Below are 15,210 nucleotides of genomic sequence, written 5' to 3' on the forward strand. Positions count from 1 at the left end.
GCAGGAAAAGTTCCCAGTGGCTGGAATGGTTACAGGCACCAGTGGGATTTAGGTGCCCGGTTCCCATTCAGTTGCATTAGCAGTTGGGTGCCTAACTTCCATAAAAGAAATGCAAACTTCCAGAACTCTTGGTTCAGAGATGATACCTTTTATTAAACCAACTGAGAAATTGCAAATATTTTTTTTTCCTGCAAGTTTTTGGGCTTACACGCCCTTCCTCAGGCTCAGGAAAAGATGGTAAAAAGTCCCCATGTGTAGGAAATAAACTTCATTTTTGCACAAAGGAAGCTGATGCTGGAAATCTGTCCCTCTGGGTATAAAGCTCTTGGGAAATCCTGGCCTTTATCTTTATCTTTTTCTCATATTTGATGACAGCTACGTGTAAAGTTAAGCACTTTGGATTTCCAGCTGGGAGTTGAAAGGGGACCCCGGCCTCCATACCAAAGTGTAACTCAGATGTCTACCCGGTGAAGAGTAAAGGGCAAGCATGGATGGTCTCCTCCTGTTACCGCTCTTGTTACAAGGTGAGTAACTTTAGGAACCATCTCTGTGATGCAAAGCTCTTGCAATGATACAGAGTGAGAGAACTCCAGGCTTGCAGGGAATGAAAGGAAATTTGGGGTTAAATAAAAGACAATCCCTTCCAATGCAGGGCCGGAGGAGGGCAACTCCCTCTCTTCACAGTGGAGACAAGGGAAACTTCCCTGTCACAAGACACAGTTAATGATTCTGCAATACCTTGAAGGCTCAAGGCCCACGTGTCCGTGGTCCTGCCTATCCTGCAGCCATTCATAGCTGTGCAGTGTGATTGCAGAGGGCAAATAAAACCTTCCAGATCAGGACGGTATTTATACCTACTTGGTTTTGGTGTAAATGATCACACGAGGTATGGGGAACAGAGAATCAAACCCTGCATCTCTCATTAAGACCTGACCAAAACCTTACTGAAACCAATAGAAAGGAGACAGATGCAACAGGTTGTAGAGTGCTTCTGCTTGCAGGAGTGGAGACTTCAAGGGTGGAAACGTTTTACAGAGATGTAAAGGACAACACAGGATTACTTCTTCCTCTGAGATCTCCTTGTCACTAAACACTGCCCAGCTGCTCTGATCCAGAGAACTAAGTTCATCATTCAGCTTTTGGCAGGTAAAACACCTGCTGGGATTGATAGGAGTCCTGCCTGTGAAAGGGCTGCATAATACTTGAGCGGTAGCTCAGGGTTTCTTCCTAGATGCTGCCACACAACGTGGATAAAGGATTGTATCCAAATCCCTTACCTGCCCAGGTATAGAGTAATAAAGCCTGGGAGCGCCAAGAGATGTGGATCTGCTTTACAGGAACTTTTGCATCTTCCAAAATTAGTATTAAGCTGTCTGGGCCAGGTCATCAGTCTCACATCCGTGGCGCTGTGCTGGTTTATACCATCTGGCTAGCTATTTGGCTAATGCACTGTCTACATTTCTTTGAATAAACAGTTTCAGGTGCCATGAACGGGCCCAGGCTGTTGACAGCGGGGGTTGGAGGATCAGTCACTGTCCCGTGTTTGTATCCAAAGACTCCAGCCAACAGACACGACCGGAAGTTTTGGTGTAAAGTGTCAGCCACCAAAGTGTGCAACACCATCGTTTCTACCAACAGTTACACCTCCGAAGAGTACAAAAACCGAGCAGAAATCACCGACTTCCCTCATAACAGCACAGCCATCCTGCGAATGACCAACCTGAGGAAGAACGACAGCGGGATCTACAGATGTGGCATCGGCATTACCAACAGAGGCTTATTTATCAGCGTAAACCTCACGGTGCTGGACGGTACAGTAGCTGGCTGCCTTCAGAGCCAACCGATTGCAAAATGTGTAGATTCAGATCTCTCCTCTGAGCCTACAAACCCAGACTTGGAAAAGCCCCATGCCCAATTTATGGTGTTTGGAGCCACGCGTTCTAGTGGTGGCTTATGATGACCTCAGTCTAAGGCAACGGTTGTTGCATCAACTTTGCTTGGTCACGCTCGTCCTCCCCTTGGCTGAGAACAGTCATTTACTTGTGAGATTAGAAGAGAATTTCTTTTCTTTTCTTTAATAAAAGTGCCCAGAGATTGACCAAAACTCACTCTTAGGAAATGTGAAAGGGCTAAGAAGGGACGCTGCTCCAAGCGGCTCCTTACTGTGTTCTGTTCTGTTGTCTCCCAACAGATCCCACCGTGCCAAAATCACCAGAACTGGTGCTTGGGGAGCCCAGAGGATCCGTGACAATCCAATGTCCCACGGAAAACGTCAAAGGCAGCGGAAGGAGCTTTTGGTGTAGACTGGGAAAAAATGGCTGTTCTCTCATAGCAGACACGGACGGTTACGTGAGCGAGAATTACAACGGGAGAATCGTCATCACCCAACAGGAGAGCTCTGGGACTTTTCACATCTTGATAAATGGACTAAAACCAGAGGATTCGGGGCTGTATAAGTGTGGGACAGGAACGCCAAGTGATTCCAGAGACACAGAAACCATCGACCTCCAGCTCACTGAAGGTAAGGCTGGGAAGAAAGAGCAGTTAATGATTAGGAGCTGCTCTAGGTCCTTATTTGCTGAACAGCATCTGCATTTGCAGCCATGTTCCAAAATCCCACATATATTGTTTTTTCAGGGGGGCAGGATTCAGAGTAGTTTGGGCTAAGCCGCTTACCCAGTTTCTTCTCAACCTCCAGATTCAACCATCCCCAAGCAATTGAAACACTTGAGTGGAGTTGTAGGTGGCTCGGTGTCTGCTACGTGCCGCTATGATCCCCAAAAGAATTATGAGATGAAATACTGGTGCAAGTGGGAGAAGGCAGAATGCCGCCTCGTGGTGGATACCCATGGATTTGTAGATGATGCATTTAAAGGAAGAACAAGGATAGTCAGCGATAACCAGAAAAATGGAACTTACACAATAGTGATGAACCGCCTGAGAGAAAAGGATGAAGGATGGTATTGGTGTGGGGCTAAAGATGGAAACACGGAGCAGACATTTTCTGTCATGTTATACATCGAAAATGGTACGTGTTGAAGGGGTGCTGGCCACAGTGGCTAAGAGCCTCTTCTCTCAGTCTCATTCTGCATTCTCATAGCCTTTGGTCCATCACCTCTGCAGGCACTAAAAAAGACCTGCTGTCCAAAAACCTCTGCTTTGTACTCTGCCTTGGCCCATCAGGCATACTAGTCTAGCTCAGCAATGGCGAGAGGTTTTCTAGAGCTTAAGGGGGAGATTTTTGAAGATACTAATGAGAATCAGGAGTGTCAATGGAAGGGTCTGAGTGGCAGTCTCTCCCTAAGGAGAGATAATAGCATTCATTTTTTACTGCTTCTAATACAGTGGTGCCCAGAGCCCCAGTCAGGGTTCGTTGTGCCAGGTCCTGTACCCACACCGATGCAGTCCTGAAGCTAAATGTGAAAGCTGCATCTTCCAGCTTTGGGAGAACGTTACTGGAAAGCATGCACTGTGCATTTCACCGAGACAGAGACCAGGCATCAGACCGGCACAGGGCCAATCTTCTGTCCCTGCACTAAACGTGTGCTCTTTGTTCCAATCCTACTCTTCACTAGAGTCACAGACCCCTGCACCTGCAAGCCCCAAAACAGCAACAAGAGCCAAAGGAGCAGCAACAGCGTCAGTAGCAGCAACTACAAGTGCTAAAGGAGCAGCAACAAGGCCAGTAGCAGCATCTGCAGGAGCCAAAGGAGCAGCAACAGGGTCAGCAGCAACTATAGCAGCAGCAACAAGAGCACACGGAGCAGCAACTCCTGTCCTCCACAGCATCCCCAGCCACACAAGCATCCCAGACCACACATACCCGGCAAGCACAGTTACCGAGAGGCCTTTGGGAACAGCAACCACTTCTGACAGACTTGTAACTTCCAGTCAGGAAGCCTACAGCGAAAGGTAAGATCCTGAACAAGCGCTGCCCGCAGGATAGATGATGAGTTCCTTTGGATTTGTTTGAAATCTTCTGGTACCCAGGGAAGAAAGACTAATTCCCATCTAATTCTGCAATCACTGTACTCCCCTTTCATAAAATATGCAGGACTAGAAAAGAGACAAGTCAGAGGCAGGCATATATCATCTGTACAATGACGAATAGATAGATCAGGGACTTCACTTGTCCGGTCTCAGAGGCTGAGAACAAGGGGACATGGGCAGCGATTAAAAAGGTGGCAAGTTCAGAATCGGGAGCAGGAAATACTCTCTCGCCCCAGGTATAAATCACACTGTGGAACTCACTGCCGGGAGCAGAAGCTGAGGCCAAAGGGAGGGGACATTTTTATGGGATAAAGGAACACCTGGAGTAGCAATAGCTGATGCTCACAATATTTGTAAGGGATACCAGGTCTATTGCTACAGGGCTGAATCCAATTTATAGATAAGTAAGAGAAGAAATAACAGGTCAAATGATCCATATTTGCCTTTGGAGCCATTCTCATGCTTTCTTCTCAGCTAGCTGGTGCTGGCTGTTGTGGCAGGTCAGATTCAGGGGGAGATGTAGTGCTGCTCTCTGATCTCGTATAGCAAGCCTTGTGTCCTTGTGCTCGAGACTGGGAAAGAAAATCTCTCAGGACACATTAGCGCTGCAGGATGTGATGTTGGCGATTCCATAGCCACCATACTGTCTTCTCCGCCGCGAGTCCGTAATCCTTAACCCCAAGGCTGAGAGGTGAGCCTGAATAGGCCAGGCCTTTGGAAGATTTAAGTCATTTTTGTCAGCAATGACTTTATGTCACTTTACTACAGAAGCAGAATTGCTAACTCCAAGGACCAGGCTGAGATCCTGCCTCCCTGCCTTCCTGTATGCTTTAAACCGAGTGCGGTATTCTTCTTCGCTTCCTCTCCTAAATGGTTATGTAGCATTGCCATGAGCTGCTGTTGCATCACACCACACCAGATGTGGCTGCAGCGCCGCAGCAAGGGAAATGATCCTTCCTGTGCTTTACATGCTCAGGGACGCCGGCATATGCAAGGAATGAAGGGAGACCACACTGCCTACAAATACTAGGAACTAGCACAGCCATATCCCACAACACATCACTGTGACTGCCTCCCTCAGACCTGTTCCCTCCTTGAACCCCAGGCAGCAGAGACAGTCGTTACCCATTATAAAATAAGCATTAAGTTGTTATCTAATGAAGAGCCAGCTTTCTAGACAGTAGCAAGCTCAGTGTATGCCCTGGGGATTTGCAACTTGATGGCACCTATGGCGTTTTGCAAGAAGACACTCCACCACCACAGTGATGGGAATGGTATACAAACCTAGATAGGCAGGGCAGTAACCCAGCCTGGAAACTGGGAGGAATCCATTTCAGTTTTTAAGGGGGCAATTCAACCAAGCACTATAAAACCCATGGAGTAGGGCACAGTTCTAAGTAGCTACAGAAATTACTTCCTCATGATCAAAACCTAGATCGAATGATTTACTCTCTGCTTGACTTGGTTAACTGTTCTTGGATTGCGAGAGAAAATTTATGACCCTTTTTTTTTTTTTTTAAACACGCTTCCATGTAAAAACCAAGCCTTCGTTCAAGTGCTTTATGTGCCTCATACATGGCACAAAGTCCCACGTAACTCTCATGACTTATCTTTGCAGTTCATCAAGTGGTTCACTGTTCCTTTCAGCTGTGTTACCAGCTCTCCTTGTGCTGCTGCTTCTTGCTGGTGTTGTTGTCCTGATTAAAGTAAAGCTGCTAAAGAAGAGTAAGTCTAATGGGCAACACCCTGGGAGTGATTTGGGGTGTTTTCCACATACTATACTTTTAAAACTCTGAAGAGCCACCATGTTTGCAGAGATGAGCAAGCACTTTGTAGTGAGTTTAGTGTAGGCCGTCAGAGAAGAAACCTCCACCTTGAGTTCTCGACGCTTAAAGAAAATTTACTCTTTGCATGTTGAAAAATCATAACAGTTTTATGGTTCCATTTTGCTTGGAAAGCTAGGAGCATAAACGTTTGATGCTGCACTCCAGAAAGGCTGAATATCCTCCCATTGAACAGTAGTGCCCAATCGGGACCAAACCATTGCTCTCTGTTCCAGATCTATGCCATAGCAGCTTCATCCCTGATGATACAAAGATTAACCAGAATAATCACTGTTAAGTGCTGATTTTCTTTACTGGGGGTGTGGGCAACTCTATGCCCTGAACATGTGGCTAGCTCTTATTGTAGAACAATAATATTTATTGGGAATTTAGAGACAGAGAGAGGGAGAGAATGTTAATTAATACGATGTCTGGAAGAGAGATCCTATCTTTATATACCAGCAGAAGCTCTAGGCCTAAACCCATAGCTGCTGAAATCAGTCGGCGTCTCTATATTAACTTCAACAGATTTTGGAACAGGCCCTAAATTGTATCTTTCTTTTAGGAAACGCCAGACAGGCTGGGAGCAACCTTGAAACTGCCCCCATCTTAATTGACTTAAAGGAACTTAAAAAGAATACGACAGAAGATGACGTGAGAACAACCAGGTGGAAGCTGAGCCTTCAAAAAAGTAGGCTTATACCCTGTGTTCAACCCCCAAGTTAGAAGAATTTGTATGAATAATAAATAAAGGCTCAGTCACTGAGTGTCAAGTGCGCCAATAAAAAATAGAGGCATTTTTCATACGCAAAATAATTCAATGAAGTTTCTGGGCAAACATCCACATTTCAAGCATTTCCAAACACCCTGCAAGTACATTGAACAAAACCCAGCAAGCTGTTCTGTTGAAAACTGTCATTGAAAAGTGCAAGCATTTGAATTTCTCTCTCTTTCCCCCCCCGCTTTTTTTTTTTAAACCAGCTCTACTGACTGGGAGCTGTGCAAATGTTGCATTTTCCCACCTCCTCATTCTGGTATGGATATATTTTTAAAATTATCTCCCCAGAATCTACCCATCACCTGAGGTTTTAGGGTTTTGCTTTTTGTTTTGTTTTTTAAGAAGGACCATAAAGAACTCAAATCCCATTAATTCAGCCAGGGCTGAATGAATGTCCTTTGACTTTTGTGAAAGTCCCAACTTTAGTATCTAGCTGGATATTTTAGGATTTCCCTATCAGTGTAGGTAGCAGAGGATCTCTCATACTAATATGTGGCTTTCCCCCTTCATCTATATATTATATATATGAAATGTATTGGACAGCAAATTCCCTGCAGAGAACTGGAGGAATGGAGTTGCACACCATGCGTGTGCAGGATTATGTTTTAAATCTTAATGGAATATCTGATATTGGTTTGCTCATGTATAATACATAATCAATAGCCCCACAGAGCAGATATCAGTTTTGCAGTGCTCATCCAAGATTGTAGTTTCGGGACCGGAATGGAAAATCTGCTCTCTCCTTTCCTGGCCGCGTGACGTGACTTTGGCTCATGGATTTCAACAGACTTGGAGGCCCCTTGTTCAGTTTACATGTTTATTGTTGCATTGATTATATTGTGCTCTTTCAAAGCTTCCGATTTATCTCACTTCCTGCTCCAGGCATTTTAATAATATTTAATTGCTTGTGACCTATTCCGATATGACAAATAAGCAATTCTTTTTTATTGCATTGCAATCATTCCTTTTACTCTCGTTCTGCGTGCAGAATATTCTGCACAACTACTGGAGGATCCAGAGAGAATAGGCCATGTGCAACTCCCTGTTGTTCCAGCAACGTAAAAAAGCCACGGGGTTTTCTTGGAATATTCCTAGCCTTGGGTGTAGGCTTGCCAAGGAAACAGCTGAGCAAACTGAAATATTTTAAAGAACTGTTGGTTTGAGGCATTTGATGATCTCAGTGAAGTTTATGCCTCAACTTTGAGATACAACCAAAACATATGAAAACTTACAGTGCATTTGAAAAATGTGATGGCATTCAGTGTCCCGTACGCAGAATGTTACAAACTAATTCTCTCCAATGGTGTAAACCAGTGGTTTTCAATGTGTGGTCTCTGGACCCCTGGGACTATGTCTAAGGGGTCCATGAAAGATGACTATTATCAATCAAAAGTATGTGAATACCCAAACTTACAATTTAAGGGGGTCCATACCTCCATTCCAAATAGTTTAAGAGTCCGCAAATGAAAAAAGGTTGAAAACCACTGGTGTAAAGAGACAGGCAGAACTCCATCTGAGTCCTGCAAGTCCATTTGTACCCGACGAGGGATTTGTCCCAAGGGCAACATTTTGTCAAACTGAACCAACTACTGTCTTGAGGCAAGCCAGGAGCTTGTTCGCGTGTCTGCTCCTAGGAAAGGCAATGCCAAAACTTCCAGTGACTTCAGGCACAAATCACTCGTCTTCAACTGTCATAGGTAGAGGGTCTTCAAAGCTGCCAAGGAATCTGGATAAATAGGTGCTATAACATGTAATGACAATTAGGCAATGAAACAAAAGATTTGAAAATTTAGTGTAGGCTCCCAGAGAAGAAAGCTACACTTAATTTTGGTCATGTCTGAGATCTGGAATATCCTGCACAGAGTAAAATAACCTTGAATAAAACCTTACAGGTTCAGGACATTTGTTTAGAATAAAATAGTACGTCTTAAAAAAGGAGTGTCTATTTTATCTAACATTTAGGTCTTCAAAAAAGTTTCTCTTTATAACTATGACTCTGGGGAAAGAAAACATGATCACAAAAGTAACAGTGTTTCACAGCTTTTCAGGAATCTAGAAAGTGAAAAGAGGGGTTTTTTGTTTCTTTTTAGGGGTACCCACTGATTTGGGGGGGGGCATAGTAAGACACCTTGACAAGGCCTGAGGACAACTGCTCAGTACTTTCTGAAAACAGGCACCCTTGAAAGTGGCTTAAGTTAGGCGCCTGGAAATGCAACACTGAAAAATATGTTAGCCAGAAACAATGCCAGGGAATAGTGACATTTTGCTCTGTTTCTCTTTTGTTTCAGGTGTCCTATGAAAAAAGAAATGTTTTCTCAACTGCGTCTATCAAGACTCAAGGGAGAGCAATCAGGGCTCCCTTCCTTTCCGAGGCTAGCGGACATAAGCCAAGTGGCCAACTTAAAATATATATATATACATATCACATTGCAGGCTGCACAGCAGACTTTTTAAGCTTATTTCCATCTCAAAAGACTGCATTTCATTTAATACATTATAACTGTGCTTTTGTGTAATAGATGAATCTTAGGCTGACAAATGTCATTTATGGGAGAAGCGTTTGTTAAAAAAAAGAATAAAGCAAAGTTCTATAGCCAAATATTTCTACAGGTAACTTTTATTGTGTGGCACGTTTATCTTCAAAGGAAGGCAGAACATTTGCAGTTGAAGGCTATGGCTAGGGGACTGCATGGAGAACACGGATGTATCCATGGGGCACATTACCTATACATATTGTGTGTAGGTGGCAAACTTGAGTACACCAACAGGTGAAACGCTGTTTATTTGCCTTAGCATTAGGCAGAACCTAAGGGGTGGGTTTGGTATTTCGAAATCCTCATCTACCTTGTTTTTTGGGCAACACTGAAACCAGATCAGAGATCCGGCATCTCAAAGGCACTCGAGTTTATGGAGACCTAAATAAGAGACCTTGGTTTTAATTCATCTCCCTTGCTCAGTTCCCCCAAGTTTCATGGAGGGATTTCAAACCACCTAGCTCAGACACACGCAATGGCTGAACAGCTGCGGGGCCACGCCGCAGGCTGGGCTGTGCACGGAGAGCCAGTTGCTGAGGTTTGTTTGTGCTCTGGAGATGCCAAAGTGCTTTGGAAGCCTGTGACTTGGCAGGAAGACATTTCCTTGTCTGTTAAAACATGCAAATATCTTGCTGGAATTCCACTGCGTTCAGAGACAATGGCTCACCTTCACTGGAGATTTTAAAAGCGGGAAGTGTGGGGGGCAGGAAACAGTTCAGAAAACAGGTATAGAGGAGAGTCCCTCATACCAAAGTGTTGTCACGTGGCTGTGCAAGATAATCACAGGCCTCCCCGGGTTGGCTTCCTGCACTGAGCCTATTCTGGCCCTCTAGTGCACCTCCCTTCCCACAAAAGGCCAAACTGCTGCCGGTTGCAAACTATTGAATCACTCACGCTCCGCGAACAAACTAATTTTCAGAGTGACACGTGGGGGTGCAAGCATGCTGCAAGATCCAGAAGGGCAAGCCTGCTTGGGAATGGCCTGGCCAGTGCTACGGAGGACTCTGCTACTTGTCCAAGGCCCAACACATGGATCCTGATGGGTCTAATCCGCTGCAAACTGCTGCCTAGGGACTAGGTTAACCTTACAGTGAGGGCTAGGCTGTTCCTTGCAGATACAACCCTATTGTGTGGCAGGTAGGCTAGTGTCTGATCCACAGGGAAGGGCATTTCCCTTCTCCAGGTCAACAGGACCCTCCCAAATAATACAACTCTTACCCCTCCTGGCAGAAGTTTCCCAAAATGGGATTCTGTTAAGACTTTTAGTCTACACTCATGACAGGAGCAGTCTGGTCTTCAAATGAAGCTACAGGAGTGTGTAACACTGACAAGTGTGCAGCACCATTCAGGTCTTGAGCTAAAGGCACCTTCACGTGTCTTTCAACTTGATCCTTTTTTCACCACAACTAATTAATATATTCGTAGACTTTAAGCTCTAAAGGGATCACAATAATCATTCATTCAAGCTGGCCTCCTGGATTACACGGGTCCAAAAATGTCAGTGTCCAAACTTATAAATGCTTGGTTGAGTTAGAACAGAGCTGTAAAGTGATGTATCCTGGTAGGTTAAAAGCCAGAATCATTTGTCTTTTCAAGTTGCAAAGAGAGAATTTTTTTCATGCCATCTTCTTACCAAGAAACAGGTGCAGAAAATTCTAATGTAAAAAGACAAAATGCCCTGAAAACGGAGTACTTTAAAGAACTGTGGACATTTTTTCATTCACTGACAAAATGCAGCTCTTCTCACATGAGAAATACATTAAAGGTGTTTTGAAGGTTAGGAAAAAAATCTCCCCATTGATGTTCCCCTCCAGGTCTTTGCTGAGACATGTTGGCAGGGAAGCAGGGGTAACATCCATGCTGTTATGTGCATTTGTTCTGCGGGTAAAGAGAGGACTACAGGGCTCCAGATAAATGGGCAAATGCCCTCGGTGCGGCACCTCACAAGTGTTCTCTCCCCAGAGAGCTGAGATTTCCACACACATTACATGCGAGAATAAACCCAGTTGCTGGTGTTCGCCGTATGGAGCTGCGTGGAGCTCGGCTTGCAGAACTGAAACTAAGGTGCTTCTATCAACCGCTGTCCGAGGTGGGGAAACCAAGTATATAGAAATACACAGAAATATATAAAATGCACTCCTATTGTCTGGAGTGAATAACTGAGCTAGATCAGGACAAGGTTTTGCCGGGAACTTTGTGGAAGCAAGGCTTCGGGGTCCTTTTTAAATGAACTGCTAAAATGGTTTTCGCATCGGTAATCTATGGATAAAGCAATGTAATGTCTGATCCCTCACCAAGGGATAATTCATCTTCATTGACCTTAGTCTGCTGTGCAGCTGGGTTTCTGGTATCGCTGGACTCAGCGTGGGATCTTCACCCAGCACCTCCTTCTCCAGTGGGGCAGCAGTGGAGGCACTTTGGTAAAGACAGCAGCAAGGCTCATTTGTTATTTGTCTTTTGGGACACGCTGTCGGTGTGCTCAGCGCCGTACAGGATGTACCCCTGCCCACTTATGCTGAAAGGCCCCACGTTCTGCCAGTTGTTCTCTGTGCCTGGAAAAAAAGGAGAATGACACTGGTTTGCGAAGACCAGCAGCAGCTGTAAAGCAACCTGACATTTCCTAATTCCCTCCGTACTGAGCTGTGAGGCAATAAAGCACTGGGAGCCGACCAACGAGACCGACTACCCAGTGTGAGCACCAAATACTCGTCCCACTATCTCTTATCTTCCTCATCCTCGTATGAAATCATGAGCTGTCACGGCTGTGGCACGTGTATCATGGCTCCCCCTGCTCTCTTCTTCCCCATCTCCTGTTGTAGTCTGATTTCACTTCACAGTTTTGTCTGGGGCTGCCCTATTAATAGCACTGCTCATTGCTGCATCGTAGCATCATGACTTCAGAGGCAAGAAATGCTTATCACTGCAATCTCAGAGCCACCCCCCGCCCATGCACACATACACACACAGAAGGACTGGAGCTGTGCAGGTGACAACCGTTGTGACGCTAGGTAAAAATCAGTCTAATGATATAGCCGATGACAGATCAAGCCAGGACTGCAGCTTCCATGCTTCTGCATAAGAAAACAGCCAAGGCTGGGCAATGAACTGCTTTTTTAGTTACATGATTACCTGGGTGGGGGGAATGGACTGGAAAGAACACTGGTTCAGGTCAAAACAGAAATGTTTGGGGGTTTTTGGGAGGGGGGAATACTAACCATTTTTGGTCGACCAATAATGTTTCTCAAAACTAAATAGTTTCCTTCTGTTTGGGAGTTATTAAACCCTTCTGTCTTTCTATTTTAAGAAAAAGAAGCCATTTCAGAGCAAAAAGATTCTATTAGGCAATGCTGAAAGGAAAAAGATTTTGACATTTAGGAAACAAAACGGAATATTTCAGGGTTTTCACACCCCCGCTTCTGTCGTTTCTGTTAGAAACATTTGCTACGTTCAGCCTCCTCTGCGCAGATGCAATCTTTCCCAAGCTCCATTTTGCAGTAAATTTACTGTTTAATCAAAAAATAATCATCCCCCAGGGGGGAGACACGTGCCATTGCAAGTCTCGTGCTGCCGCAGGATGCGAGCTGCTCTCCTGGGACTGGGAGAAAGGGGACAGCACTGGTCTGCCTCATCTCCCAGGTAGTCCTGCTGGCATTAACTGCATCAGTGAGACTGGGACTGAACCTCATCAGGACCCATTTGGGGATCTGGGAACCTCAGCCTGTTCATCGGGTAAGGCACCTCCCAACGGGAGACCATCTAGTGGACACCTCTGCTCCCATTCATCCCTTCCTGCCCATCTGTGATAGCTAACAACACTTTGGGAACACAATAAGGAAAAAAGCACGGTATATTTTGGCTTTTTCATGCAGTTGAGCAGCTTCAAGTTGAGAAGAGAGGCCTGCACCGTGCACTCGGTCACCTCTGGGCAGAGCTCCATCCAAAAGTCTGTGGGGAACCTTTGGAGACTCCTGCAAGTAGAAAGGCAAGCCACTTTCTTGCTGCTGACCCTCTACATATAGGCTGTGGAAGTCAGGACCTGGATGAAAGGAGAAGGCAGGACTCTTCTGTATGGGTGGGCCAGGTGAGCTCCCAAAGCAAGGCCTTAAACCTAGCTCAAAACTGCCCTCCCTCCCCCATTCCTTCCCTGATGGTGGAGGTCAGGAGAGGCATGGTCACAGTCTTGCTCTTGAGCAATCTCATCCTGCTAGCAGCTGCCTTGCCATCACTGGACTATTGGAAATATAATCAGAAAGTAAGTGCCAGTGTAAACAGACAAACAAGCAACTTAACAGCAAAATCAAAAGGCAGATTGGCTGACCCATGGTCACATGAGATGTTCCTACCTGCATGCCTCTTTGGAGGATATTTCTTTAAGAAGACTCAACAGGTAGAAGTCCAGGGCTACAGTGGAGAGCAGTATTTAAAACAGTTTCTGTTCTTACAGTATTCAGTGTCCTGCTGGCAGAGGGAGGCAGGACACACAACCACGCAAGCAGGAGATCCTTAGAGGTCATTCACCTGTAAGGCTCGCAGAGCTGAAGAGATCCGACTAACAGAAAAACGAAGGATCACCACGTAGCCAGCAGATCCCGCCTGGAGAGTGAGTAGTACTTATTCATTGCCTTCCTGAACTCCAAGATCTCTGGTATTGCTGGTGTGAAATGCAGAAACAGAAGGACTCTGATAGGACTTCCAGTCTGAATGAACTCAGGGATCATTCTCCACGGTGTGCCTAGCTAGCCAGATGTGGCATGGATTTCAATGGAGGGTGGCAGGTTTCAAAGTGCAGGACTTTTATATTTCTTTCTGCAACCGTTATATTTATTTCCCTCATAGAAAAAAAAAAGGGACATTGCATTCTAAGTAATGATCCAAAACACTGCAAATCAATACAGAGTTTGCTCAGCTTTTTGAATCATGTGCCTTGTACCATATTTCTCTATGGGGTGATTTGTAAAGCCGGGCAAGGAATGCAGCCACACAGGTCCTGCTATTTTCAATGGGAGATGCACTGAGTCAGCTCTGAAAATCTTAATCAAGGTTTGTTCCATAGCCAGGCAGGCAGGCATGGAAGTATGATCAATGAGTAAGTCATGCATTATTATCCCCTATGAAAAGAGAAAGTTCATTATGCTCCCTATCATCACGTAATCCCACATAGATCAAAAAGCTTTTTTACTGTACCTCAGAACAATTACTCAGCTCCGGAAATATGCTTATACAGTTATAGATCCATGTTATTTAGAGTGCAGAGAAGCAACAACATACTCATATTTTTTTTAATTTGCCCCTAAAAATATTCACTCTTTTTGTAACTCTAGTTAGCAAACTTTTTACTGTACAATCGACAGCAGTATGACTAGCATAACCTGCTCTGCATTTCAGTGGCATTCACCACCTATAAATCCGTTCCCTTCATAAATAAAACAGCTTACCAGAACAGAAGCAGAACTCCAGAAGCAAAAGGACCATCTGAGAGGCTACAAATGAGTATATGGTAGCATTTGACATTGTAGGCTGAGCACAAAACCAGGTCATCAAGGCATTCTCCTCCCGACCCTGTATTCTGTTCTTGTTTGGTACGGAGAGCTCACTGTTATAGGTACACCTGTTAACGATGCCAAAAGGTAAAATATTAATGGTAGCCTGTAAGTGAATAGAAACTAAGGTGCTTGGTGCTAGAGAAACCCCCGCAATACGAAAAGCAGACAGTGAACTGTATACTAACTCCTGAGGCACCTCAGTAAAATCTTCTCAGACACGGTCTCTTCAGCACATTACCATTTAGTGGCTGCTGTTTGTCTTCTATTGTAAAAGGGCCACCGATTCAGAAGATGACATATTTCTCCTTTTTCATGGGTACTCGGGTCGGCTTGAACTCTTAGGTTTCGGGTGGGGTGGGAAAAGGAGAGGGAATTCTTATTCACCACCCCATGAAATGCATTGGAAATATTTTGTCCATATGCAGGGTCATTATTCTATATGCCCAGGAGGATGGTCCCACTGATTGAGCCAATTTTCCACTACATTATATATAGAAGTGACCATTGGCTTAATTCTCAGCACCTAAGAATGCAATATGCTG

General features: G+C 44.9%; 1 protein-coding gene and 1 pseudogene across 1 annotated transcript in view; both read left to right on the forward strand.

Annotated features, from left to right (window-relative positions):
• The window catches only part of PIGR (polymeric immunoglobulin receptor), a 38,261-nt gene that overhangs the window by 1,972 nt on the left and 21,079 nt on the right, over positions 1-15,210 (forward strand). Inside the window, exons 2-8 of the mRNA XM_025205459.1 lie at positions 376-524; positions 1,476-1,811; positions 2,192-2,521; positions 2,699-3,028; positions 3,576-3,912; positions 5,609-5,715; positions 6,379-6,504. Coding sequence (XP_025061244.1) covers positions 488-524; positions 1,476-1,811; positions 2,192-2,521; positions 2,699-3,028; positions 3,576-3,912; positions 5,609-5,715; positions 6,379-6,504 — 1,603 coding nt within the window. The 5' untranslated portion in view covers positions 376-487. The remainder of the gene's footprint in view (positions 1-375; positions 525-1,475; positions 1,812-2,191; positions 2,522-2,698; positions 3,029-3,575; positions 3,913-5,608; positions 5,716-6,378; positions 6,505-15,210) is intronic.
• Positions 11,670-13,719, forward strand: LOC112550460 (annotated as a pseudogene).

This window comes from Alligator sinensis, unplaced genomic scaffold (assembly GCF_000455745.1).
Source record: "Alligator sinensis unplaced genomic scaffold, ASM45574v1 scaffold1322_1, whole genome shotgun sequence".
Taxonomy (NCBI): domain Eukaryota; kingdom Metazoa; phylum Chordata; order Crocodylia; family Alligatoridae; genus Alligator; species Alligator sinensis.